General features: G+C 42.8%; 1 protein-coding gene across 2 annotated transcripts in view; it reads left to right on the forward strand.

Moving 5' to 3' along the window:
- FSHR (follicle stimulating hormone receptor) overlaps positions 1-26,523 on the forward strand; it is a 206,337-nt gene extending 179,814 nt beyond the window's left edge. For both annotated transcript variants that reach the window (XM_003417611.4, XM_003417612.4), the window contains 4 exons: positions 9,272-9,340; positions 9,452-9,526; positions 22,332-22,517; positions 25,290-26,523. In XM_003417611.4, coding sequence (XP_003417659.2) covers positions 9,272-9,340; positions 9,452-9,526; positions 22,332-22,517; positions 25,290-26,523 — 1,564 coding nt within the window. The remainder of the gene's footprint in view (positions 1-9,271; positions 9,341-9,451; positions 9,527-22,331; positions 22,518-25,289) is intronic.
- The last annotated feature ends 613 nt before the right edge of the window (positions 26,524-27,136 follow it).

The raw sequence follows: 27,136 nt of genomic DNA on the forward strand, positions 1-27,136 counted from the left end.
TTGAGGATTTTTGCATCTATGTTCATGAGGGATATAGGTCTGTAATTTTCTTTTTTTGTAATGTCTTTACCTGGTTTTGGTATCAGGGAGATGGTGGCTTCATAGAATGAGTTGGGTAGTATTCCATCCTTTTCTATGCTTTGAAATACCTTTAGTAGTAGTGGTGTTAACTCTTCTCTGAAAGTTTGGTAGAACTCTGCAGTGAAGCCGTCCGGGCCAGGGCTTTTTTTGGGGGGGAGTTTTTTGATTACCGTTTCAATCTCTTTTTTTGTTATGGGTCTATTTAGTTGTTCTACTTCTGAATGTGTTAGTTTAGGTAGGTAGTGTTTTTCCAGGAATTCATCCATTTCTTCTAGGTTTGCAAATTTGTTAGAGTACAATTTTTCGTAATAATCTGATATGATCCTTTTAACTTCAGTTGGGTCTGTTGTGATGTGGCCCTTCTCATTTCTTATTCGGGTTATTTGTTTCCTTTCCTGTATTTCTTTAGTCAGTCTAGCCAAAGGTTTATCAATTTTGTTAATTTTTTCAAAGAACCAGCTTTTGGCTTTGTTAATTCTTTCAATTGTTTTTCTGTTCCCTAATTCATTTAGTTCAGCTCTAACTTTTATGATTTGTTTTCTTCTGGTGCCTGATGGATTCTTTTGTTGCTCACTTTCTATTTGTTCAAGTTGTAGGGACAGTTCTCTGATTTTGGCTCTTTCTTCTTTTTGTATGTGTGCATTTATCGATATAAATTGGCCTCTGAGCACTGCTTTTGCTGTGTCCCAGAGGTTTTGATAGGAAGTATTTTCATTCTCGTTGCTTTCTAAGAATTTCCTTATTCCCTCCTTGATGTCTTCTATAACCCAGTCTTTTTTCAGGAGGGTATTGTTCATTTTCCAAGTATTTGATTTCTTTTCCCTAGTTTTTCTGTTATTGATTTCTAGTTTTATTGCCTTGTGGTTTGAGAAGATGCTTTGTAATATTTTGATGTTTTGGATTCTGCAAAGGTTTGTTTTATGACCTAATATGTGGCCTAGTCTAGAGAATGTTCCATGTGCACTAGAAAAAAAAAGTATACTTTGCAGCAGTTGGGTGGAGAGTTCTGTATAAGTCAATGAGGTCAAGTTGGTTGATTGTTGTAATTAGGTCTTCCGTGTCTCTATTGAGCTTCTTACTGGATGTCCTGTCCTTCTCCGAAAGTGGTGTGTTGAAGTCTCCTACTATAATTGTGGAGGTGTCTATCTCACTTTTCAATTCTGTTAAAATTTGATTTATGTATCTTGCAGCCCTGTCATTGGGTGCATAAATATTTAATATGGTTATGTCTTCCTGATCAATTGTCCCTTTTATCATTATATAGTGTCCTTCTTTATCCTTTGTGGTGGATTTAAGTCTAAAGTCTATTTTGTCAGAAATTAATATTGCTACTCCTCTTCTTTTTTGCTTATTGTTTGCTTGATATATTTTTTTCCATCCTTTGAGTTTTAGTTTGTTTGTGTCTCTAAGTCTAAGGTATGTCTCTTGTAGGCAGCATATAGATGGATCGTGTTTCTTTATCCAGTCCGTGACTCTCTGTCTCTTTATTGGTGCATTTAGTCCATTTACATTCAGCATAATTATAGATAAATAAGTGTTTAGTGTTGTCATTTTGATGCCTTTTCATGTGTGTTGTTGACAATTTCATTTTTCCACATATTTTTTTGTGCTGAGATGTTTTTCTTAGTAAATTGTGAGATCCTCATTTTCGTAGTGTTTGACTTTATGTTTGTTGAGTCGTTACGTTTTTCGTGGCTTTTATCTTGAGTTATGGTGTTGTTATACCTCTTTGTGGTTACCTTAATATTTACCCCTATTTTTCTAAGTAAAAACCTAACTTGTATTGTTCTATATCACCTTGTATCACTCTCCATATGGCAGTTCTATGCCACCTGTATTTAGTCCCTCTTTTTGATTATTGTGATCTTTTACATATTGACTTCAGTGATTCCCTGTTACGAGCATTTTTTTTTAATTAATCTTAATTTGTTTTTGTGATTTCCCTATTTGAGTTGATATCAGGATGTTCTGTTTTGTGACCTTATGTTGTGCTAGTATCTGATATTATTGGTTTTCTGACCCAACAATATCCTTTAGTATTTCTTGTAGCTTTGGTTTGGTTTTTGCAAATTCTCTTAACTTGTGTTTATCTGTAAATATCTTAATTTCGCCTTCATATTTCAGAGAGAGTTTTGCTGGATATATGAGCCTTGGTTGGCAGTTTTTCCTCCTTCAGTGCTCTGTATATGTTGTCCCATTCCATTCTTGCCTGCATGGTTTCTGCTGAGTAGTCTGAACTTATTCTTATTGATTCTCCCTTGAAGGAAACCTTTCTTTTCTCCCTGGCTGCTTTTAAAATTTTCTGTTTATCTTTGGTTTTGGCAAGTTTGATGATAATATGTCTTGGTGTTTTTCTTTTTGGGTCAATCTTAAGTGGGGTTCGATGAGCATCTTGGATAGATATCCTTTCGTCTTTCATGATGTCAGGGAAGTTTTCTGTCAGGAGATCTTCAACTATTTTCTCTGTGTTTTCTGTCCTCCCTCCCCGTTCTGGGACTCCAATCACACGCAAGTTATCCTTCTTGATAGAGTCCCACGTGATTCTTAGGGTTTCTTCATTTTCTTAAATTCTTTTATCTGATTTATTTTCAGCTATGTTGGTGTTAATTCCCTGGTCCTCCAGATTTCCCAGTGTGCATTCTAATTGCTCGAGTCTGCTCCTCTGACTTCCTATTGCGTTGTCTAATTCTGTAATTTTATTGTTAATCTTTTGGACTTCTACATGCTGTTTCTCCATGGATTCTTGCAACTTATTAATTTTTCCACTATGTTCTTGAATAATCTTTTTGAGTTCTTCAACTGTTTTATCAGTGTGTTCCTTGGCTTTTTCTGCAGTTTGCTTTATTTCGTTTCTGATGTCTTGAAGCATTCTGTAAACTAGTTTTTTATATTCTGTATCTGATAACTCCAGGATTGTATCTTCATTTGGGAAAGATTTTGGTTCTTTTGTTTGGGGGGTTGTAGAAGCTGTCATGGTCTGCTTCTTTATGTGGTTTGATATCGACTGCTGTCTCCGAGCCATCACTGGGAAACTTGTTTTTCCAAAAAACCCGCTAAAAAAAAAATGCAGTCAGATCCCTATCAGAACTGCCTTTGGATTATAACAGCCACCTTGTTTCCTGTAAGGATAAAAGTCCGAGATTTGGATTGTATACGCTTGGCTGTAGCTGGTTCTGTGTTTTTAGTCCAATTAGGGATGGATTTTTGGTCCCTGGGTTTTTTGTGGCTCCTTCTCTCAGGCCGGAAGAGTGGGTTAGGAAGAGACCAAAAGAAAAGAAAAGGGGGGGGGGAGCAAAGCCACCACGGAGCCGGAGCCGTTCTCCCTCTGGCTCAGGAAATTCCAATGTTAATGAAGCCGCCTGGGGAGGGTGGGGGAGGGATCAGAGAGATAGGAGAGTAGCACTTCGGAACATAGCCAGAGTTGCTTGTCTTGCTTGGAATGACTATTTTATCTGAGATTCCTGAGTGGCATGTCGCCTATGTGTGCTGGCTGTGTGGAGATTGCCCCCAGGGGTCTGGCCCGCTGAAGCAGCGGTCAGATCCTCCGCTGCCAGTCCAAAGCTCAGCATCAAGGTTCCCCTGCTGGGATGCTGTACTCCTGACTCCAAAATCAGTCGCTGCCTTCCGGGGACTTCTCGTCCTGCCAGCCGCATCGCCGCGCAGCTCCCGCGGACCAGCTGGGCCCCCTCCGGGGGTTAGTTCAGGGGAGTGGAGCTGCACCCCGTGCTTGTGCCGTGACAGCGCCCAGTCAAAGCCAAGGTTCCCCGGCTGGTACGCTGCACTCCCGGCTCCAAAACCAGTCACTGCCTCCCGGGGACTTCTCCCACCAGCCGCGTCGCCGCACCACCCACGTGGACCCGCTGGGCCCCCTCCCGGGTTCAGTTCAGGGGGGTAGGGCTGCGCCCCTTGTTTGTGCCGTCACAAGATTTATGAGTTCAGCTCCCCTGGGCCCAGACCTAATCTCGGCACCAAGGTTACCTGGCTGGGACGCTGGCTCCAGGCTCCGAAAACAGTTGCTGCTTCCCCGTATTTGTTCGTTTTCTGTCTCTAAATCTGTGTTTGTTGTTCAGGGTTCGTAGATTGTTAAGTCTGTGATCAATTCACTTGTTTTTTGGAGTCTTTGTTGCAAGAGGGATCCGAGGTAGCGTCTACCTAGTCCGCCATCTTGGCCCCTCCTCCCACCTTTTGACTTTTGGGAAAGTTTAAAGGCACTCTGTGTTATTAATGACCTACCTTTTGTGCCAATAGCCAGCATGGCAGGTTACCCACTCCCCACAGTGGCCGAGAAAGAGGACACTATGGGCTACCTAAGGGTTTGTGGGATCCATGGAAGTTAGAGGCTCAGAATGGCATTTGGGGGCCCAGAAATTGCCATTATATCTATAAGGAATGTACTTTACCTATTTTATAAGTCGTGCTTTTTTTTTTTAATATACCAGTATGTCCAAAAGGAAAGTTCCAGCCCTGAAATAATTTCTGTACCTTTCAAAGCAATACTATAATTCAGAGACCCAGCTTTAAAAAAAAAATAGAGAAAGAAAATAGTAGACAGAGATGAGAGACAAGTTGATGAGTAAAGCTATATTTGATGTAAATTAGAGAGAACAATGAAAAAAGTTCTCAAAATAGACTAGCAAAAGAATCGGATGCATCAAGGGAAAAATTAAATCACATTAAAGCATGCACCGAGAGTACATAGTGTCAGGACAAAGATTCGAGGTCAGTGATACCTAATCCTTTCACCCAATTCACTCAATAGCCCAGGATATTTTTAGGGTGTATGTGTGTATGGGGGAAGGGTGAAAGAAAGGAAAGTGAAAGAAATAAACTCATTAAAATACAAACAGAACAAAATATATGTAAAATAAAAGAAGGAACAATTCTTTAAAGAGTAGAGGGGGAATAATTTATTCTGACTAGCCTGAGGTGTGAAGGCAGAAGGAAGACTGAGAAAAGGAGGCTGTGGTTAAGATGGGCTTTAAAAGATGAACGAGATTGAGCCAGAGAACTGGCAAAGGCCAAGCAGAGAAAACAGAATAATCAAAGCCATGAAGGTATTAAAAAAACATTTATATACGCAGGGAGCTTTTGGAAAATGGTGATTACCTGAGTGATACTGGCCTGCTAGATTTTAAAACAAAAACCAAACCAAACCCACTGCTGTCGAGTCGATTCCGACTCCTAGTGACCCTACGTGAGTATGAGCTTTAAAACAAAGGCAACAGTAAAAGTACTTCTAGACTGTATCGCGAAGGGAAAAGGTTAGTGATACATGTAACTGGCTGTACCTGGATGTCCCTATTTCTTTAAATTTTCCTCTGAACATACGTGTCATTTTTAAGTATCATGACTTCAAATTAATGTTATAATGTAGCAAATTTATTAATAATAAAATATTAATTTTATATAAAACATAATTAATTGGGAGTGTGCTAATATCATTCTCTCAGCTGTACACATTAATATGCATCCTTTCTGTCCACATCATAAAACATAAGGCAGGACATCTTAATCTACCTCATCTCAACTCTCCCCAACTAGAGACAAAGAACCTGAGGAAATAAAAAATTCTGACGTAGCCTGGCAAACCCAAACCTACAAAAGAAATGTATAGATCCTCTGGTTTTCTCTGACTCCTGTTCAAGGACACCCAGTGATTCTCCAGAATTTAGGAAAACACTTTCCCAGGGAGGAAAATTTTCTTTTACGAGTCAGCACTTCTCAGGCATGTCTCTAAAGGATAAATTCACATGAGTGAGAACACCTATTTTTCTTACCTCTGATGGCCCTTAATCCATAGATAATAGAATTGGAAGACTTAGACTCAACACAGCTTCAATCTCTGATGTTCTTCGTTTGGGGGCTCCAGCTGGATGTAGGAGTGCTTTCTCCCCGGGGAGGAGCATCCACGAGCACTCAGGGAAAAAAAAAAAAAAACATGGTAAAATGGCGCTGATGCCTGAAAAAGCTCTCTATCCTTTGGCGTTTTTCAAAATCCTGAGGCCATGTTCTATAAACGAATGAGTGAATTAATGAAATTATTTTTTAAAAAAACAGCCTAACAATGAAAGATTATCAGAAAATTGGCTAATGGCTCAGAGGTAAACGAGTGTTAAACCCATCAAGTGGAGATGCCAGAGCCCTTCCTGGCCCCCACCCTGTCCCTGTGGGAGAAGGTTCTGAAAGGGGACAGCACTTAGACATGGCTGGCCTGCAGAGTGACCTAATGTAGAAGAAAGAAAGTGAGGTTGCTGATATGGCAGGTCATTGCACACCCTCTGGCCACAAGAGAGACTCCCTTCACTGCGTTTCCTCCTTTCCTCTCTTGACTTCCCCTTTCTGCCTGCTCCTCCAAGATCTTTAATGCACCAAGTCCTCCCAGCACCTTCACTCTTAGGATGCTGGTGGACTCTACTTCTCAACCCCCTGAACCTCTGCTGAGTGAATACACTGGTTTTTGTCCCAGGGACACAAAAGTGTTAAGGTAAGCCCTGTGCTCCAGTTGCTCCTTAGCTGATGCTCTTCCCAGCTTGCCAGCAGTATCATTTGGTTTTAAAACAGGCCTACCCCTCTTTGGAGACTAGGAGTGTACTTAATAAATGTCAGCTTGTTGTTATGCTAGTAGTTTGAGAACACAGCATCCTAGTGTAAACCCGAGAGTAGGAATTCTGGAAACAATTTGTTTTTTGGTACAGATCCATTTTTAACATCAAAAAATGCCACCTTACCTCTGCACATGTTAGTGTCTGTTAACTAAGAAAATCCATAAACCTAAAAAGCTACTGTGAATGCAATATTCTTTTACATTAGTCTGTATTTTATTTAATTATAGCAACATTTATGTGTAGGACATATATGTGCAGGGAATACTAATTATCTGTTGCTGTTGTTGTGTACCATTGAGTTGATTCCAACTTATAGATACCCTATAGGACAGAGTAGAACTGTCCCAAAGGGTTTCCCAGGCTGTAATCTTCATGCGAACAGATTGCCAGGTCTTTTCTCCAGCGGAGCAGCTGCTGAGTTTGAACCACTAACCCTTCGGTTAGCAGTCAAGCACTTTAACTATCACACCACCAGGGCTTCTTATTAATGAGCTAGTCTACAGAAAAACAGGTGGCATCAATATGATTCTCCGTGCACCTTCTATTAGACTACAGGTTTTAGGAGGTGAAAGCAGTTTGTGATTGGCTGCTGACCTAGAGGCTGGTAGTTCAAACCCACCCAGTGGCACTACAGAAGAAAGGCGAATTGACCAGACAGCAATGGGTTTGTGTTTTGGTGAGTGTGTTAGATTAATTAAGGGTCAGCCAACTATGGCCCAGGAGCTGAGAGCAGCATTTTTACAAATAAACATGTGTAAACTATTTGATAACAGGGCATACTAACTTTGAACCCAAATTAAGCAAAAATATTACCTTCCCCCCCGCCGCAAAAGAATTTAATTCTTCTCAATAGTAAAGCTGTATTACAAGAAAAAAAAAATACTCAATTGTTATTATGTTTTGAATTTTGTCATTAAGAGTTTGTGGGAAATTTGTTTTATCACTTATCGTATAAGCACCCGTCTAATATCCTCAGTTTTGCCTCTTGAGGATATTATATATGTACTTGTACCACAAAACCTAACATATTTACTATCTGGCCCTTTTACAGAAAAAGTTTGCCACCTGATGTTTGATCCAAACCCCTCAGGGATCCACACCCCACAGGTTAGGGGCAGCTGCCCTAGAATCTCTCCGTACCCTGGGATGGTCCCACTAATAAGCTGGGAGTCCTATGGGCTGTGGGAGTCCTTCTTAGGGGTCTATAGGGGATCTACTTATCTACCTACCTGCTGCTACCAGTTGTGGTTGAGTTGACTACAACTCATGGAGACCCCATGTATGCCACACACCATAGGGTTTTCAATGGCTTGTTTTTTAGAAGTGGATCTCCAGGTCTTTCTTCCAAGGAACCTCTGGGTGAACTTGAACCTCCAACCTTTCAGTTAGCAGCAGAGCACTTAACCATTTGCACCACCCAGGGATTTCTCTTTGCTCTTTGAACCCCATAATTGGTTGCTAAATGTTTTAAGCAATTTGCCTTGCTCCTCTCTGGATTTTTTTTTTTTTTTTTTTTTTAGCTAACTGCCTTTCAGGAGGAGGAAAAGGAAAATCAGTTGCTTTCCTGTGATTTTAAGCTTTTTTCTAGCTACCATTTGCAGCCCAAGAAATAGTTCTGGAAACATAGGTACTTCTCTGGGTCAGTTTTTTTTTTTTTTTTTTTTTGTCTTTTTTTTTTTTAACACAGAGATTTGTAAACTCACTGAGCCTGCCAGGCAAAAGGGCCTGACACCAAAGCAGATCGGAGGCTCTTGGGGCTAAGCGCTCCAGGCCTCAGATAACTGCTTTGGTTTCAGGGCCACCCAGAGGTACTGCAATGCAGCGCTGTCGGCCCAAGGTGTCCTTGGGCTCCCCGCCCAGGCAAAGCTGCTCACTGACCTTGTGTGCACATGCAGGATGACTGCCCTCCACTCCCTCAGAGCCTCCTCTCTTAGCCCACATCAACCACCTCGTCCTGCCGCAGCCCACAGTCTCTGTAATTGATTTCTCTTCCTTTCTGGCTTACCCCAGAGCCACCTCCACAAACCTCCAATAACCAGGTCCCTATGGGTCACAGGAGATGTTCAGGTTGTCTGACAGCTTAATTAGATCACTTTTTGATGACAGCCAGGCCTGCTGCAGTGAGTGAGCATGGGTGAAAAGCTTAAGGCCTTAGCAAAAAGTGACACCACTATTCTTTCTCTGTCTTATAAACACTTGTCAATAATTGTATGACTTGTGTCCTTCAGGATGGTGAGAGATCATGGTCCACTCCCCCATGGCATCTTGTCTCTACGCGGATGACACGTGTCAAGACCTTATGGCACCCGGGCTGTTGTGCCTAAGTGTGCCTTTTATTCAAAAATTAAATTTCATTTATTTCTTTGAATAGGTAATATATGCACATAACACAACCTCAAAATCACGAAAAGGTTATACAGCAATAAATCAGTCTCCCTCCCACCCTGTCCCCCAGCCTTTGGGGTGGCGTTTTATTTATGCCACTAACCTGTTCTGTCTGACCGTGCCCCAGTGCTTCCAATTACAAAAGCCCTGTATTGTTTGTATGTGACATTATTGGTTTTTTAATGGGCCTTTTATTTCAGATGGCTGAATAAGAATGGGATTCAGGAAATACACAACTGGGCATTCAACGGAACCCAACTAGATGAGCTGTAAGCAGCCCTGACTGTTCTTCCAAGCCATTTAGAGGGAAGTGGCTCTTTGAACAGAAATGTTTACGTGGCTTTGTATTTCTCTTCTCCTTCCCTCGACTTTATGTCCAGGAATCTAAGTGACAACAGTAATTTGGAAGACTTGCCTGATGATGTTTTCAGGGGATCCTCTGGACCTGTCATTCTGTGAGTAGCTTCCTTCATTTCTGTGTGCAAGAGCTCCATGTGCGTTTGTGTGTGTATGCGTGTGTGTGTGTAAGTTAGACTTCAACTCTCTTCAGCTCAGAGAAGCTTCCAAAACAGGGCTGGCAACCGTATGCAAAGACTTATAGGGACAATGTAGGGCTGACCACATTCCAAAGTTAATACAGTGACAACACCATCAATAATAATAACTCACATTTAACGAGCACTTAGTATGTCCCAGATAGTGTTCTAAGAGCTTGAAGTGTATTCTCTAATTTAATCTCCCAAATAACCCTCTATGGTCTGTGGTAGGAGTTAGTATTCCCATTTTAAAGAAGAAAAAACTGGTTTCCCTGAAGGTGTTAACTGCCCAAGATTGTCCAGGTTTCAGAGCGGAGATTTAAACCCAAACTAGTCTGACTCATGGTACAGACTTTTAGCCACTCTGCTATATTTCTCTTCCCTGGAAGGGAAAGCACAATTCTCCTTCCTCATCCTCAAAATCTAGGCATTTGAAACCAGTCTCAGAGAAGAAATTAGTCCACAGGGCTAATAAATCCGCCCAAGCCACAGCCTTATCTACCCTGAAACCAGAAGAACTAGATGGTGCCCAGCTACCACTACTGTCCATTCCAATCAGGACCACAATAGATGAACCCTGATAGGTCAGAAGAAAAATGTAGAACAGAACTTAATTTCTTAAAAACTCCAGACTTACTGGACCAGTTGAGACTAGAGGAGTCCCTGAGACACTCCTTAAACCTTGAACAAAAACTATCCCTGAGGTTACCTTTTAGCAAAATAACAGATTCCAAAAAAAAAAAACCAAACCTGTTGCCGCCGAGTCGATTCCAACTCATAGCAACCCTATAGGACAGAGTAGAACTGCCCCATATGGTTTCCAAGGACTGGCTGGTGGATTCGAACTGCTGACCTTTTTGTTAGCAGCTGTAGCTCTTAACTACTATGCTACCAGGGTTTCCAAATAACAGATTAGCACACAAAATAAAGGATATTACCTGTGAGTATGGTGTGCCATTAAAAAACCCACGTATATGAGACCAAAAGGTCAACAATTACTCTAATGCAAAGGTGGGAAGAAAAAAGATCAGGGAAACTAGAACACTGGAAACGGGACAAGCAGAATACAATTAAAGAGAATGTTAACATATTGTGAAAAATGTCACTGAACAATTTGTGTAGAAATTGTCGAACGAGAAACTAATTTGCTGTGTAAATTTTCACTGAAAACAGAACAAAATTATTATTTAAAAAAAGTCTAGTTTCCCTCAACCTAGTGACATATACATGTATTTGCTTTCGAATTCTCTGCCTTGATTCCAGATCCCTTGAGATGCATTTAGTGTCCCATACCCCACTGCCTCAGACCCCTCCTCTTATCATCGCTTCCTCCCCCACCCCCATCTCTGTCTCCATGAGTGACTTTCACCCTCTTCTCATTATACTGCACTCTTACCTCAGGACCATTCTAAATCTTACCTCCTCTTCAAAGAGTTCCATGACAGTCTAGGCCATCAGCACACCTAAAACCAAAAACCAAATCTGGTGCTGTGGAGTCAATTCTAACTCATAATGACCCTATAGAACAGAGTAGAACTGCACCATAGGGTTTCCAAGAAGCAGCTGGTGGATTTGAACTACCGACCTTTTGGTTAGCAGCCAAGCTCTTAACCACTGCGCCACAGGGCTCCATCCATGTACCTATCTCCTAGTATTGTTTGAAGCTTAATAAACTAATACATATTCACTCATTAAACAAATAGTTATTAAGTACCAGCTCTGTGCCATTCACTTCCACAATGCTGAAGACAGAACAGGGAGCACAAGGAAGGTCTTCCACATAGAAAGCTAATATTCTCGTGGGCGAGTCAGACAGTAACTAAATATGTACTGGAATACATCAGGTCATGATCTGTGCTGCGAAGTATACAAAGCAGGAACAGGCACAGAGAATGGAGAATGCTGGGCATGCTGTCAGTACACTCATGTGTACAAAGATCTTAGAACACGTAACGCGCAATGTTCCCTATTCTTAAAGTGCTTGGGAGACATATGGACTTAGAGGAAGAGCTTTCAATGTCTTTGATCACCAGGACCATGGTTTATCAATTTCACCTAGCAACAAGTTCTAAGCGTTTTGAGTGTTCCTAAATAAGCATCATGCTTGGTAGACAAACCCATTCCCATCCAGTCAATTCCAACTCATAGTGAACCTATAGGACAGAGTAGAACTGCCCCATTGAGTTTCCAAGAATCACCTGGTGGATTCAAACTTCCAACCTTTTGGTTAGCAGCCATAGCCCTTAACCAGTACGCCACCAGGGTTTCTGGAAGAGTACAGTAGAGGGTCAGCGAAAAAGAGGAAGAGCCTCAGTGAGATGGATTGACACAATAGCTGCAGCAATTGGCTCAAACATAACAATGATTGTGGGGCTGGCGCAGGACCACGCAGTGTTCCCTTCTTTTGTACATACGGTTGCTGAGAGTCAGCACCTAACAACAACAACAAATAAGCAGCTCTCTCTGTTCATGGCTGAACGTTTCTGTGATGGAGTAGGTTTCCATGAGTGACTGTACTGGGTGTAATATTGTGATCTATAGCACTCAGCTCACTGACTACTCCAGAGAACATTCAAGCTGGACAGGACCTTCAACTTGCTTGTTAGTTATCTGAAGAAACCAGGGCCAGAGAAGGGAAGTGGCCTGCTAAAGATCACACCACAGTAGTAAACAGCAGAGTTTAGACCAGAGCTAGGTCTCTTGTCTCGTAGTTTCACGTGTTTCCACCATACCAACTTGCCTAAAGTATGTAAATATGTTAAATCAAATGTCTGAAAGTTATTCAATAAGCTCCGGCAGTTGGATTCAAACTGAGATCAAGGGGAAAAGAATTGTAAAAACACCTACCACCCAGCCTAAGGACGTAAGCAAATGGCCTGTAAACTAAGCCCAGAAGCATGCCTCCTGAGGTTGCAGAAGGAAAGCAGGTCCCAGGCCGAAGCACAGCTCAATGGGTCTCAAAAGTACGTCCAATGGAGAACACAAAACATTAATCCCCCAGCCAGCCCCTCCATGAATCCAGGCAAGAAGAGGAATGTCACCATCAGAAGCAGTTGGGCAGCTGGAGGATCCGTCCCCAAGGATCCGAGAGTCACAGGCATGTGGTTTCCTCTGTCTTACCACAGGAACATATCTGGTCAGAACTGAGTGAATGCAATTTACAGAAAATCCAAGGCAGTATGAAGCACTTCCTGTGACTGAGAAGGGGAGAGAGAGTGAGGATACTTTCCCACACCTTTCCATCTCAGTGCACGAGGATTTAAGTGCAAGGTCCTGGCCAAAAGCCCAGCCTATAATTGCTAGTCCCCTCCTCCTCCCTTCAAGGGCAAGAGGACAAATACCTTAACATCAATCCTCCCTTTCTTCGGCTTTCAGGTCAGTCCATAGATGTTCTCGCAGCCTCTTAGCTTACTGACCTGGACTCTATGGCTTATTCCATTTCCAACTTGCAAGCTGATGCTCCAGTCCCAGCTAAACACTTGCATGAGCGCTGCTTATTTAAATATGCAGAGGATGAGCTCACCTTACGTGTTCTGGCTTGATGGGTCAGAGTAGGAGTGTGTGCAGACTGCTCAGCCTAAAGTGGATACTGTTCCAGCTACACCTTTGTAAAATTAACAAAATTTTTTATCAAGGAAATGTCTCAAGCGGTTGTAGAGGCTGGGATGTCCAAAGTCCACGGATCAGGATAGAGGCTTCTCCTGATTCACAGAGCTGCAGGGGCTGGCAAACCCCAGACTGGCAGGTCAGAGAGGAGGGCTCTTGCTCACAGGCTGTGAAGATCAACGAATCCCAAGATCGGCTGGCAAGACCACAAGTCTTCTCCTGATTCATGTAGCTGCAGGAGCGGGCAGACCCAAGATTGGAGGTCATATAAACAGGAGCCAGTTGCAGGATCCAGAGCAGGCAAAAGCCAGAACGTCCACTTATACTCGGATATAGACCACATGCCCAAGGGAAAGCTGTTTCAACTGATTGGCTACTCAGAGCGTATCACACATCAAATCTCAACAGGGAAGTGATCACAGTATATGACTGCCAAAACACTGAGAATCATGGCCCAGGCAAGTTGCCACACAGTCTTAACCAACACAAGCTATGACTATGGGTCAGACTTCCCCCAAAAGGAGGGCTGTGCTATGCATATTTGCACGTGGAAAGTTTGCTGAGGAGCCCTGGATGAAAGAAGTTGAACTGCGATAAATTTGCAACAGAAGCCTCAGCTGATTCCATGGGAAGCTCTAGAATCCAGATGGCCCTTTGATGTTGCGCTGGATTATGGCAAGGGCCCTGGCTTTTCTGCCTCTGCAGTGAGGATAACTAGATTCAGGCTGTCCCTGGGGAGGTCACAAATCTTGGCTGAGGTGGTTACCTTAAGTAAGGGCAATTCCCCAGCAGAATTCTTCTGGTTCCCAACTTGAGCATGCGTCAAAATCACCTGGCAGGCTTGTAAAAGCTCAGATTGTTGGTCCCCACCTCCCTAGAGTTTCTGCTTCAGTAGGTCTGAGTGGGGCCTGAGATGTTGCATTTCTAATAAATTCCCCAGGGAAGCTGATGCTGCTGGTCCAGAGAGCACTCTTTGAGAGTCACTGCTCTAGAACCAACGTTGGGAAGTGGGGAGCCTCCCCTGTTTTCAAAACACATCCTCCAGAATGTCTCCTCCAGAAGTTAGTGAGTGTTCCTCCTCACCAGGCTCAGAATTTTGTCCTCAATAGATAGATATGTGTGAGGGATCCTAAGGAAGTTAAGAAAACAGCACCCAAACCTACGATATCTCCTTTCCTGAAGGCAACGTTTCTAGTTGAGTGAAGAATGGGGGGTGTGGTCGAGGGGGGTCTGAAAACCTGAGGGTGCCAGGGTGAGATGATCCATCACAAAGAGACATCGATGTAGAGAAAGGCAAGGGCACACAGGCAAGCTCCATCAAGCTTCAGAGGAATGGCCCAGCTTCCTGATCTCCCCCTCATAAGTCTTGACCTTGAACATCAGCAGCCATCTGTGTTTTCACCTGATATTCTGAACTCACTCAAGGTTTTTTTTTTTTTAAAAAAAAACAATTGAGCAATTGCTGTTTCCTTGGGAAACAGGCTCCTATGGGGAAAATTTAACGCATTGCCTTTGCAGGCTGGAACCGGCACAATCATATTCTGATGGTTTATCAAATTCATTTGGCTATAGCTCAGATTCATTTGGTAGTTCAGATTCAGACACTGAGTTATTTGTATAAGAATGATTCTCTTCCATTACCACTGTACCCACAGTCCTATAGATAGTAAATTGCCTTTTTATCTCGTCTGGGATCATGAAAGAGAGGTCTTCTAGCCATCTGTCAGCATAGTGTACACCAGGAATGTGCTCTCACTTATGGAAATGATTGACCTGTAATAACATCTTTGCTGGGAAAAACACAAATTGTTCAAATCTAATTTGTGACACTGGCTGTAACGCACTTTACTAAATGGGGCAAGGAGCGATATTTAACTCCTGCCTCCCCTGACTCAGTGTGGCGTTACTGGTCTGCTTCATATCTCAAAACCAAGAACCCTAACAATGTTGAAGCAATTTAGGATTGCTAAATCTCTTCAGCTCTAGCTGTCATCCCATGGTGTCTCTGGCTGCTACTTTTCAGGAAGTAAATTCTCAAAACCAATCACTACTAGAATAAAGCATGTGTTGGAATGTTAACCAAGGTGCAAGCTGAAACGGAAAGACCACAGTCATGAGACCAGCCTGGAAAACTAGAATTAAAAATGTCAGCCCATGTCTACCCCTTCCCCTTTGTCCAGCCTCCCAGGAACGATGTCAGTAATTAAGTAAACATCCTCAGCTCATCACTGGGGAGACTGGACCTTACCCGTCATACATTTCATAACTGTGTATAGAGTGCCTACTGTTTGTCTGGTGCCGTGCTATGTGTGAGTGGAGTCCTGGTGGGGTGGTTAACAGCTCATTCTGCTAACCAAAGGGTTGGCAGTTTGAATCCATCAGCCACTCCTTGGAAACCCTATGGGGAAGTTCTGTTCAGTCCTATAGGGTCGTTATGAGTCAGAATCTACTTGACGGCAACAGGTTTGGTTTGTTTGGTTTTTAGGCTATGTGTGAAGGATAGAAACATAAAAAAATGTAAAAATAAAAACAGAACCTGCCACTCTGATGGAGGGAGAGATGTTCCTACCCAGTACCAAAGGGCTGCAGTAAAAATATTCACAGAAGGCTATGGTAACGCAGAGCAGTTGCCCAATAAATCCTTGTCATTCTGTGATACGGTGACTTTTAGCAGGGGAAGTGACAATGTGTAAGGGACAGGAGAGATCTTATCATTCTGTGCCTGAATTACTGAAATAGCCTCTTCGTCACCTTCAGAACTTCAATCCTTTCACCTTCCAAAATACCTAACTGATATTTATTGGTTACCTGGTGGCATAGTGGTTAAAAGCTCAACTGCTAACCAAAAGCTGAGCAGTTCAAATCTACCAGCTGCTCCCTGGAAACCTGTAGGGCAGTTCTACTCTGTCCTACAGGATTGCTATGAGTCAGAATTGACTCGACAACAGTGGGTTTGGTTTTTTGACACCCTTCTAAAAGTTAGTATCACAAAAATACAGCTTTCAATAAGTCATTTTTTTGCTCAAATAAATTCTAAACTCTTCTATGTAACTTCCAAGGCTCGGAAATCTGACCCCATCTCGTGGTTCCCTTTATTCCTTAAAACACCAAAAAAACACACTGCCATCGAGTTGATTCCGACTCATAGTGACCCTATAGGGCAGAGTAGAACTGCCCCATACGGTTTCCAAGGAGCGCCTGGTGCATTCGAACTGCCGACCCTTTGGTTAGCAGCCATAGCTCTTAACCACTGTGCTATCAGAGTTTCCTCCTTAAGACACAGTTACCCGTAGTAATCCATCTGAACACCCCTCACTGTTCCATTTTTGTGGTCTATGCCTCTTTCCAAGCCCACTTTTAGCCAATAGCCTCAATAATCTGCTTCCATGAAGTTGTGAACAACTGATAATGTCTTATTTTGTTACTCCCTCCAAGGATATTTGTATTCTAACAGTGGAGAGTGCTTTTATAAAGGAATTAAAATATAACTGTGATAGTTAAGATTGTGTGTCATCTCGGCTGGGCTATGATTCTCAGTGGTTTGGCAGTCGTACAATGCTGTGATCACTTCCCTGTTGAGATTTGATATGTGATAACCCCCATGATGGCATCTATTGTGAGTAGCCAATCAGTTGAAAGAGAGTTTCCTTGATCATGTGGCCTGCATAGAATAGAAGTGGACATTCTGGCAAGTCTCGTGGATTTTGTTCACTCTGGATCCTGCAGCTGGCTCCTGTTTGCCTGACCTCTGGTTCTTGGGACTTGAGCTAGCAGCTTACCTGTGGTCTTGCCTGCCGATCTTGGGATTCATCAGTCTTTATGGCCTGTGAGCAACAGCCTTGCTCTCTGACCTGCTGATCTTGGGTTTGCCAGCCCCTGTGGCTACCTGAATCGGGAGAAGCCTCCAGCCTGGCTCACAGACTTGGGATGTTCCAGCCTCTACAACTGCGTGAGCCATTTCCTTGACATGAATCTCTCTCTATGTATATATTTATATGTTTTACTGGTTTTGCTTCTCCTAAGAACCCAGCCTAAAACAATAACAATAGATTTCCAGGCCATGTGGAAGGCTTGTAGCCAGGAATAAACTATATGTGCATGTGAGTGTGTGTGTGCATACATGTTTTAAGGGGAAGAAGGAAAAAATGGGCATAATAGTATAGTTAAGTCTTACATCACACTGTGCAAGTACCCACTTACCTCATCTTTGTCCATACTAATATAAATTTCTATGGATTTTTCTTAATCCTTCGAGATACCAGAGAAACATTATTTTTCTGCCAGTCTAAAATGTGGACGTCTTCACAAATTCCATGTTGGGTCACTCCAGCAAGTATCCAGTGAGCTTTAAAGAAATACCTCTACAAAGATTTGTATTTCCCTGTCTATCCCAGGAGCCATTTGTACTATAGGCTTTTGCTGTACTGAACTCTAAGTGACTTTACATCTCTCTCTTACCAATGCCTCCTAACTTCAACGGAACATCTGGGTCCCAGGAAAGCTGTCTCAGCCTCACAGCAGCAAAGCCATCTACTGTAAACAACCAAAGCACAGGCATTTTGTAGCTGTGGTAGGAGGAATTTGAAAACACAAGCCAGCTCCTCAGTACTGAGAGACAGAAAGGCACCCAAGCTTCCCAAGCAAGCTTCCTAATCTAATGCCTCACCTTTGGATTGCATTCAAGTCAAACCACCCAGCAAGTCATTCTGTTTATTCCTTAACCTGTGTCTATCTCCCTGTAAACTTTGCACAGGTTGTTTCCTTCCCTGGTGCCTTTGATACTCTTGGTCACATATAGTTGCCTGCCACAGAAGCACAGTTTTGCTGAGTTACCTTTAAATCCAGATTTTCTCTCAGTCTGCCTTGCATCACTCTCCCTTTCAGCTCAGCTCTCCTCAAAGACTTGCTCCAGTCTCTCATTTTTACTGCGTTGCTGAAGCATCTCTGTTAATCAGACAAATATCTACTGCAGACATTTCATAAGTCCAGCCTGTGCTAGACACAAAGCAGAACCCAAAAGTGTCTTAATAATCCCTGCTTTCCAGGCATCTGAAAGGCAGTTGAAATCTGGCTAAGGAGATAAAACACACATACGTGAAAAGTCGAACAATATGAAACAATAGAAGAGATAACACAGGTACAAGATGTTTTGTAATTGCTACAGGTCAGAAGACATCACAGTTGTCTGGGGTGATCTATCCAGTCTCTCCTAATCCTTTTTCGGTGTCACTCCCCAGCATATCTTCAAACAGCAGCAATTGTGTGGGTGCTTACTATGGGCAAGGCATTGCTCAGGATGCAATGAGCCCTCTGTCCTCAAGGAGAGATAAAATGCAAATATGAATAGCTAGTACATAAAGCAAAACATAGAAAGGTCATAAGAGAGGCAGAAAGTATACAGAATATAATCCCCTTGCACTCTTGTTAGCCGTTATGGATTGATTTGTGTCCTCTAGAAAGCTGTGTTCAAGTCCAAACCTCTAGTACCTGTGAATGTCACCCTATTTGGAAATGGTGTCTTTGCAGACGTAATTAGTGAAGCTAACTTGAGATCATACTGGAGTAGGGTGGTCCCTAATGCAATATGACTGGTGTCCTTACAAGAGAAGAAGAGATACAGAGATAGACCCAGGGGGTAGGTGGCCAAGTGAGGATGGAGGCAGGCATTGGAATTATGCTGCCACCAGCCCAGGAACCCCTGGAGCCACCAGAAGCTAGTAGAACAAAGAAGGATCATCCTTCAGGAATCATGGCCCTGCTAACACATTGATTTCAGACTCCTGACTTCCAGAACTGTGAGAAAATACATTTGTGTTCTTTGAACCCACCCAGTCTATGGTACTGTCCAACTATTTAAGGTAAAGGAGTCATAGAGACCTCAATGGGAGTCCGTTTTGGTGCTTTATTGCAGTGTAACAAACTACCCCAAAACTTAGTAGCTTAAAAGAGCCATTCTATTTTGCTCAAAATTTTGTATTTCAGGAATTTGGGTGGCTTGTCTCTGATCCATGTGATGTCAGCTCGGGTGGCTGGGCCTGAGGATCTACTTCCAAGATGTCCTTATCACTCACATGTCAGATGCCTTGGTGGTCCTTGGCCTATGCCCCCGACTCATTCTCCAAGGCCTCTCCCCATGGCTTGGGCGTTTTCCGGCATGGTGGCCTCAGGGTAGTCAGACTTCTGTTATGGCAACTCAGGGCTCTAAAGACCAAGGTAGAAGTCAGTGCTCTCAAAGACTAGCTCCAGAACTGTATTAAAAACCCCTCCACCATACTGCATTCGGCAAAGTCATCACAGTTCAACCTGGACCCAAGGGGAGGGAAAATCAATTCTTAATAGGAAGAGTGTCAAAGAATTTCCAGTCATCTTTAACCCATCACAGAATATATGAGATAGTAAGATGATATTCCATAGAATATAAAATGTGTTTCCTTTTGGAAATCTTTAATTAATGTGATTATTTTTTTTAATTCTAAACCTAAGGATGTTAATAGGCATAATGAAGAATAAAGAAACTGTTAGCCGTTTTACATTGGTTTAAAAATGTGAGAAATGTTTGTGGCAGGTAATGATTGCTACAGTTTAAATTGGTCCTAAAGGATTTTTTGATGCTTTTGTTTCATTCCTTGGAAGGAGCCTTGAACCATTTTAGATAAAGCATGTGAGTGGGCCTCCACCTTTGCTTCTTTCCACATTAGAAAGGAAAAAAGAAGGGAGGGACAGGGAGAGCCCAAATGCAGGGTGAAAGGAGAATGCGGTCACAGAGAACAGAGTAAATGTCAATAGCAGAAGTGATCAGAGAAGCAATTGCCTGCAGAGAAGAGTCAGAAAGATCTACTAGGGCAAAGAAGAAAGTTTGGAAGGTCTGGAATAGTAGGAGGCATAAGAGGAGCAAGCCAGGACAACAGGGCTGTTCAGCAGCATAAAGTGAAGACTCAGCACAGGGACAGGGATTCTTGCACCAGATTCTAACTTCCAGGGACTCCTGATCCAAAGAATTGTAATACACATGAGGGAAGTAGAAACAATCCCTGGAACACAGGAACTTTTATCCCATGGTGATACCAATGAATGTTGTAAGATGTGGTTAGATTCTGGACATAAATAGAAAGTAGAGTCAGGATGTTTTGCTGAGGGTTTGGAGATGGGGAGTGAGAGAAAAAGAAGAGTCAAGAATGACTTTGAAGTTTTTGCTTGAATAACTGCAAAGACTTCAGGTGGAGCAGGTTTTCAGGGAAGATCAGGGGCTCAGTTTTCAATATACAAAGTTTGACATACCTACTGGACATCTAAGTGGAGATTGTAAGGAGACAGATGGATATATGAGTCTGGAGTTCAGGAAAGAGGAGTATCCTGAAGATAAAAATTTGGGAGCCATCAGCCTATAAATGATGTTTAAATCATAAGACTGAAAGAGTTCCCCCAAAGAAGTCAGAAAAGATGGAGAAAAGAAGTCCAGGGGGCTGAGCCCAGGGGCACTCCAACACCTGAAGGTCAAGGAGAAAAGGAGGAACCAGCAAAAAGAGACTGAGAAGGGGCAAAATATTACTAGACATAAAAAAAATCACCAGAAAGATACAAAAATTCTAAATTTTTATACACCTCAAAAAAATTATCACAATTTGTATATAGAACAGCTAGTAATCTTGCACACCACTGGTATGTATGTAAGTGTGGAAAGTTTATAACGCTGTTTGGCAATACCAACTGAAGCTGAATATATACATCCTATGGAAACCCTGGTGGCGTAGTGGTTAAGTGCTACGGCTGCTAGCCGAAGGGTCGGCAGTTCAAATCTGCCAGGCGCTCCTTGGAAACTCTATGGGGCAGTTCTACTCTGTCCTATAGGGTCGCTATGAGTTGGAATCAACTCAACAGCACTAGGCTTGGCTTGGGCTTGGAAGGACCAGTAATTCCATTTCTATGTATACAACCAGAAGAAATACGTAAAAGAGTCACAAAAAAAAAAAAGTTTTTTAAAAAAATTATAAAAGCAATGTTTGCAAAGACATAAAATTGGAACCAACCCTAAGGTTCATCAGTATTAGAAGAGCTAATATTCCTAAAATGGAAACAATTTAAATGAATAAAGCGTTGGAAGGTAAGAAAAAACAAAGGTCATCAAAAATGTGTAAAGCAAAAATTGACAAAACTAAGAGACACACAAATCCAAAATCACAGTGGGAGATTTTAACGCACTCCTCCCAGTAGTGGTAGAAGAAATAAGTAAAAAACCAGGGAGTGTCTGGAAGAGCTGAACAATAGTATTGACAAATTTGATCTAGTTGGCATCTAACAAAGAGAGAGCTATTGATAAAATATCTAAAAAAAAAAAAAAAAAAAATCTAAGTATTATATAAAGATATCCATTTGCTCTAAAAATATGAATTTTCATAAATATCAAACAGGGGACCAACAGCAATAGCAGGTAATCCCAGGATGTGAAGAGCAAGTTAGGCGGTGGTCTTACCGGGGGAACCCAGGAACTGGGGCAACTGATGGAAGCTATAACCTCAGCAGATCTGTTCCAATGAGAGCTGGAATCACAGAGAAGATGCAGCTGCTGCCCGGTCCAGCACTCTCCTCACAATCATTGCTATGTTTGAGCCCATTGTTGCAGCCGCTCTGGAAAATCCATCTTGTATGGCCTGTTATCTACCTGGTGTCCCTGGGTGGTGCAAATGGTTAACATGCTCCGCTGCTAACCGAAAGGTTGGAGGTTCGAGTCCACCCAGAGGCTTTTCGGAAGAATGGCCTGATGATCTACTTCCAACAAATCAGCCATTAAAAACCCTAGGGAGTACAGTTCTATTATGACACACATGAAGTCGCCATGAATCAGAATGGACTCAACCGGAACTGTTTCGTTTTGTTTACCGGGTTACCTAACTCCTCCTACCAAGAACACAGGGTCAGGGCTCCTACCTGAAGCAAATGTCCTGTTGGCAGAATAATGATCTGACCTAGCTGTGTTGGATGAGTTGGAGTCCCCCTCCTTACTCATGTAAGAATATCCGTAGAGCGTCTGCTACGTTGCCTGCTAACCTTAAAAAAAAAAAAAATTTTTTTTTTTTTAGGCCCCTAGTAATCAGACCATGTTTACCTTTTCTCCTTATAGAGATATTTCAAGAACGAGGATCCATTCCCTGCCTAGCTATGGCTTAGAAAATCTTAAGAAGCTGAGAGCCAGGTCAACTTACAACTTAAAAAAGCTTCCCAGTTTGGAAAAATTTGTCACACTTATGGAAGCCAGCCTCACCTACCCCAGCCACTGCTGTGCCTTTGAGAACTGGAGACGGCAAAGGTGAGTCTTCTTAGTCCTTTCCTCTGAGCCCTGCTTGGGCATTTCCCCAACACAGAACTTGACCCAGGACTTCTACATATCTGTGGCATGAAGAGAATCGACTTTCCAAGAGATCACCCGAACTGGAGCCCTTGAAGATCTCCAGGTGGCATCTACCTTTTCTCGATTTGTGCTTGCTTTTCTCTGTCTCTAATCTGCTTTTCTTATATCTCAAAAGTCATTAGGTTTAAGCCACACCCTACACTGATTCAGTCTTCAGTAACATAATAAAGAAAATCTTATTCCCAAATGAGATTACATCCACAGGTATAAACCAAAAAAAGCAAATGCATCGTTGTTGATTCTGACTCAATAGAGATTCTATAGGACAGAGTAGAACTGTCCCATAGGGTTTCCAAGGAGCAGCTGGTGGATTCGAACTGCCGGCCTTTTGGTTAGCAGCCATACCTCTTAACCACTGCGCCACCAGGGCTCCTCCACAGGTACAGGGGTTAAGTTTCCAATGAATTTTTTTTTTGCGGGGCGGGAAACACAATCCAATCCATAACAGGGTGCAAGAGTACTACCTTTTAAACTGATCCTGGATGAATTCCCAACTCATGAGACAGAATTTGCCAAGGCACTGCTGAGGCAAGACCATCCTCCCAGTTTCCTCTTTTGCTTCTGTTCTTTTCTCAGAGACGACTGTCATTTACCTTGCCCCCACTCATACCCTTGGGTCACTTCTGTTTAAGGAAAGGCAAGCGTCAACATGCAAAAATGTTGGTAGTAGTATCAACAATAAGAATCTTCACAAAGTCCACCCTCAGCCCTGCAAAGTAAAGATTGTCTCTGAATGGTTATATTGAATTCAGTTTCAATTAACTGAATCATAATCAGCCGGCACCAGGTTACTTAATTTCTGTCCTAGAATTGAGGCACAGCTAGTCCAATGACAGGATTTAAGAGTCAAGAGTTAGATTTAGGTCAAGAGAATGGCCTTCTTGTCACCTTCTATGCCTACTTCTGAGCTCTCTTCACCTTGCTTGTAAGATCTCTGACTCAACCAAAAGACTTTCTGCACTCTGGTTTCCATTCACACTCAATTAACAGGGTTTTTTTAGTCAATTCTGACTCATGGCAACCCCGTGTGTGTCAGGCCAGAACTGTGCTCCATAGGGCTTTCGATGGCTGATTTTTCAGAAGTAGATCACTGGGCCTTTCTTTGAAGGCACTCTGGATGGACTTGACCCTCCAACCTCTCAGTTAGCAGCCTAGTATGTTAAACATTTGCACAACCCAGAGACTCTCGCATAAACTATGATTGATGTGAGAAGCCCTATAAGTCTCTAAAACAAAAGATGACACATTCCCCAGTCAAGAAAAGTCTCTTGGGCCAAGGGAAAATGACTTCCTTCCTGGCGTTTCCTTTCCTGGAGGGGAGAGGAAGAAGATGGTTCTCCCTCAGTGGCTTCTTTTCATCAACTTTGAAGGTGAAAAGCTCAGTTCACATAGCTGGGGACACTTAGCAAGCACTCACTCTTTGTGATTATATGGGGCCTTTACCTACTCCACTCCTCAGCCACCATCCGCCTCATCATGGAGGTCTTTGAAGGGTTTTAACACTCGCTTCCCCACTCAGATCTGAGATTACGGGGCTCGAGAAAAACATAATCACTTAACATTGCTGTGAATTTGTCCCTCAGGGAGGGAGTGAAGGATGGGTGTGTGTGTGTGTGTGTGTGTGTGTGTGTGCGTGTGTGTGTGTGTGTGTGAGTTTTTTCCATCCAAAATGAGCCTCTGTGTGAAATAGTCCCATTCCTTTATCCTCTGCTTTGAAACAAAACTATTACCCTTTCTTTCTCTACATGCACGAGCCATCTGTCTGGGTAGAATATTTATCATTTGGCTTTAATTCAAATCCCTTCTGAAAGTGTCTCTTCCCTGTTGACAAGGTTTCTTGTACATTTGAGTCTAAAGGGAAAACCAAGACAGGAAAATGAGACCAAGAAGCACCAGCCTCCCCAGGGGATGAGTTACAGCCTTGGAATAAATTAGGCCCCTTTGCAACCTGCATTTGCTCCTTTGGGCCCCCACTACGGAACTATCTAATATGAGAGAGCCAGGCTTACCTTGCAGACTGATGCATTCCTGAAGCCTGTTGTGGCCCCTGGGGAATGAGATGATAAAGAACAGGACCCTCCATAACACTTGAGGCAAATTAGCTGGCCTCCCAGCAGCCTGAGGACGAAAGAACCAGCATTTCCAACTGACAGAGGCTGGCTAGGAGCTAGCTACAAACTTCAATCCTTTAAGCTATATGGATAAAAGAAGCAAAAAATTCTCATATGTGTCAGAAAACAGTTGAGGTCTTCCAGTGGTTGGAGTATAGAGTGGAGGAGTAGGGGTATGTCCTGCCTGGGCACATTAAGAGATAGCTCAATGGAGAGGGAGTAGAGGAAGGGTGAAGTTGATACCAGGTCTGTAAATTATTTGCACTTAGCAGCAAGGCTTTGCTAGTCCCAGGCGCCTTCCTCCCCACATTCAGGTTGTGGCCAGATGGTTTCCCCAGTGGGCCGTTCAACTCTAGGAATATATACACAAATTGCTGTGTTCATTTACAGTAAGCAGCATTAACCCTTGTGCTTAACCTCAAGGGCAGAGAAGCTGCTAGAAAAAGGAAAACAAATTCTCAGGAAGAAACCCCATTATTTCTACCCTGAGTAAAGACAGTGATATACTTGCCCTTCTGAATCCAGGACGTTAATTCTATTCCTTTTTGTATTTTTCTAGCCCTGAGCTTCATCCAATTTGCAACAAATCTATTTTAAGGCAAGAAGTTGATGATATGGCTCAGGCTAGGGGTCAGAGAGTCTCTTTGACAGAAGATGATGAGTCCAGTTACGGCAGAGGATTTGACATGATGTATAGTGACTTGGACTATGACTTATGTAATGAAGTGGTTGACGTGACCTGCTCCCCTAAGCCCGATGCGTTCAACCCATGTGAAGACATCATGGGATACAACATCCTCAGAGTCTTGATATGGTTTATTAGCATCCTGGCCATCACTGGGAACATTATAGTACTGGCGATCCTGATTACCAGCCAATACAAGCTCACCGTGCCCAGGTTTCTTATGTGCAACCTGGCCTTTGCCGACTTCTGCATTGGCATCTACCTGCTGCTCATAGCATCTGTTGATATCCACACCAAAAGCCAATACTACAACTATGCCATTGACTGGCAGACTGGAGCAGGCTGTGATGCTGCCGGCTTCTTCACTGTCTTTGCCAGTGAGCTCTCCGTGTACACTCTGACAGCCATCACCCTGGAAAGATGGCATACCATCACCCATGCTATGCAGCTGGACTGCAAGGTGCAGCTCCGCCATGCTGCCAGTGTTATGCTGGTGGGCTGGATTTTTGCCTTCGCAGTTGCCCTCTTCCCCATCTTCGGCATCAGCAGCTACATGAAGGTCAGCATCTGCCTGCCCATGGATATTGACAGCCCCTTGTCACAGCTGTATGTCATGTCCCTCCTTGTGCTCAATGTCCTGGCCTTTGTGGTCATCTGTGGCTGCTACACCCACATCTACCTCACAGTGAGGAATCCCAACATTGTGTCTTCTTCTAGTGACACCAAGATAGCCAAGCGCATGGCTATGCTCATCTTCACTGACTTCCTCTGCATGGCACCTATCTCCTTCTTTGCTATCTCTGCTTCCGTCAAGGTGCCCCTCATCACTGTGTCCAAGTCAAAGATCCTCCTAGTCCTGTTCTACCCCATCAATTCCTGTGCCAACCCTTTCCTCTATGCCATATTTACCAAGACCTTCCGCAGGGATTTCTTCATCCTGATGAGCAAGTTAGGCTGCTATGAAAAGCAAGCCCAGATCTATAGGACAGAGTCATCATCCACTGCCCACAATTCCCATCCAAGGAATGGCCACTGCCCTCCAGTTCCCAGGGTCGCCAATGGTTCCAATTACACACTTGTCCCTCTAAGCCATTTAGCAAAGAGCTAAAACACAATGTGAAAATGTTGAATGACAATTAGGTCTTGCCTTTGAAGAGTATGTCATGGGATAGCTGACAGTGTGCTTTCACATGTCATCTAATTTAATCTTCTTGGCATACCTATAAGGTAAATTGGTCAGGAACTACTAACTCCATGTGATAGATTAGGAAGCTGAATTATTAATACAACAATTATATAGCAATTAAAATAATATAATCCTATAAGACATTTGTTTTATGCTTTATAATGTCCAAAGCACTGTCATTCAGATTGTCTCAACTATAAAAGGTCTATTAAATAAGCAGGACAGAGGTTATTCTTGGAGTTTTAGAGCTGAGGAAACCAAGACCCAGAGACATTAAATGACTTGTTCAAGATTGTCTGGTTTGTAGGAGCAGAGCCAATGCTATGTGTTCTCACTCCCAGGGAACTGCCCAAAGAAGCAGCATGGTATTCATTCATTCAACAGATATTTATTTAGTACCCATGCGACGGCTTTGTATTGTGTCAAATTGGCTAAGTTGAACTACATTTCCAAAATACCCCTTTCTTTTAAGTTTCTGGTCAAGGTGGGCCATAAGAAAAATTATTAGAAAAATCGGAGGGTAGAAAGGAGGCAG

This window comes from Loxodonta africana, chromosome 26, assembly GCF_030014295.1.
Source record: "Loxodonta africana isolate mLoxAfr1 chromosome 26, mLoxAfr1.hap2, whole genome shotgun sequence".
NCBI lineage: Eukaryota > Metazoa > Chordata > Mammalia > Proboscidea > Elephantidae > Loxodonta > Loxodonta africana.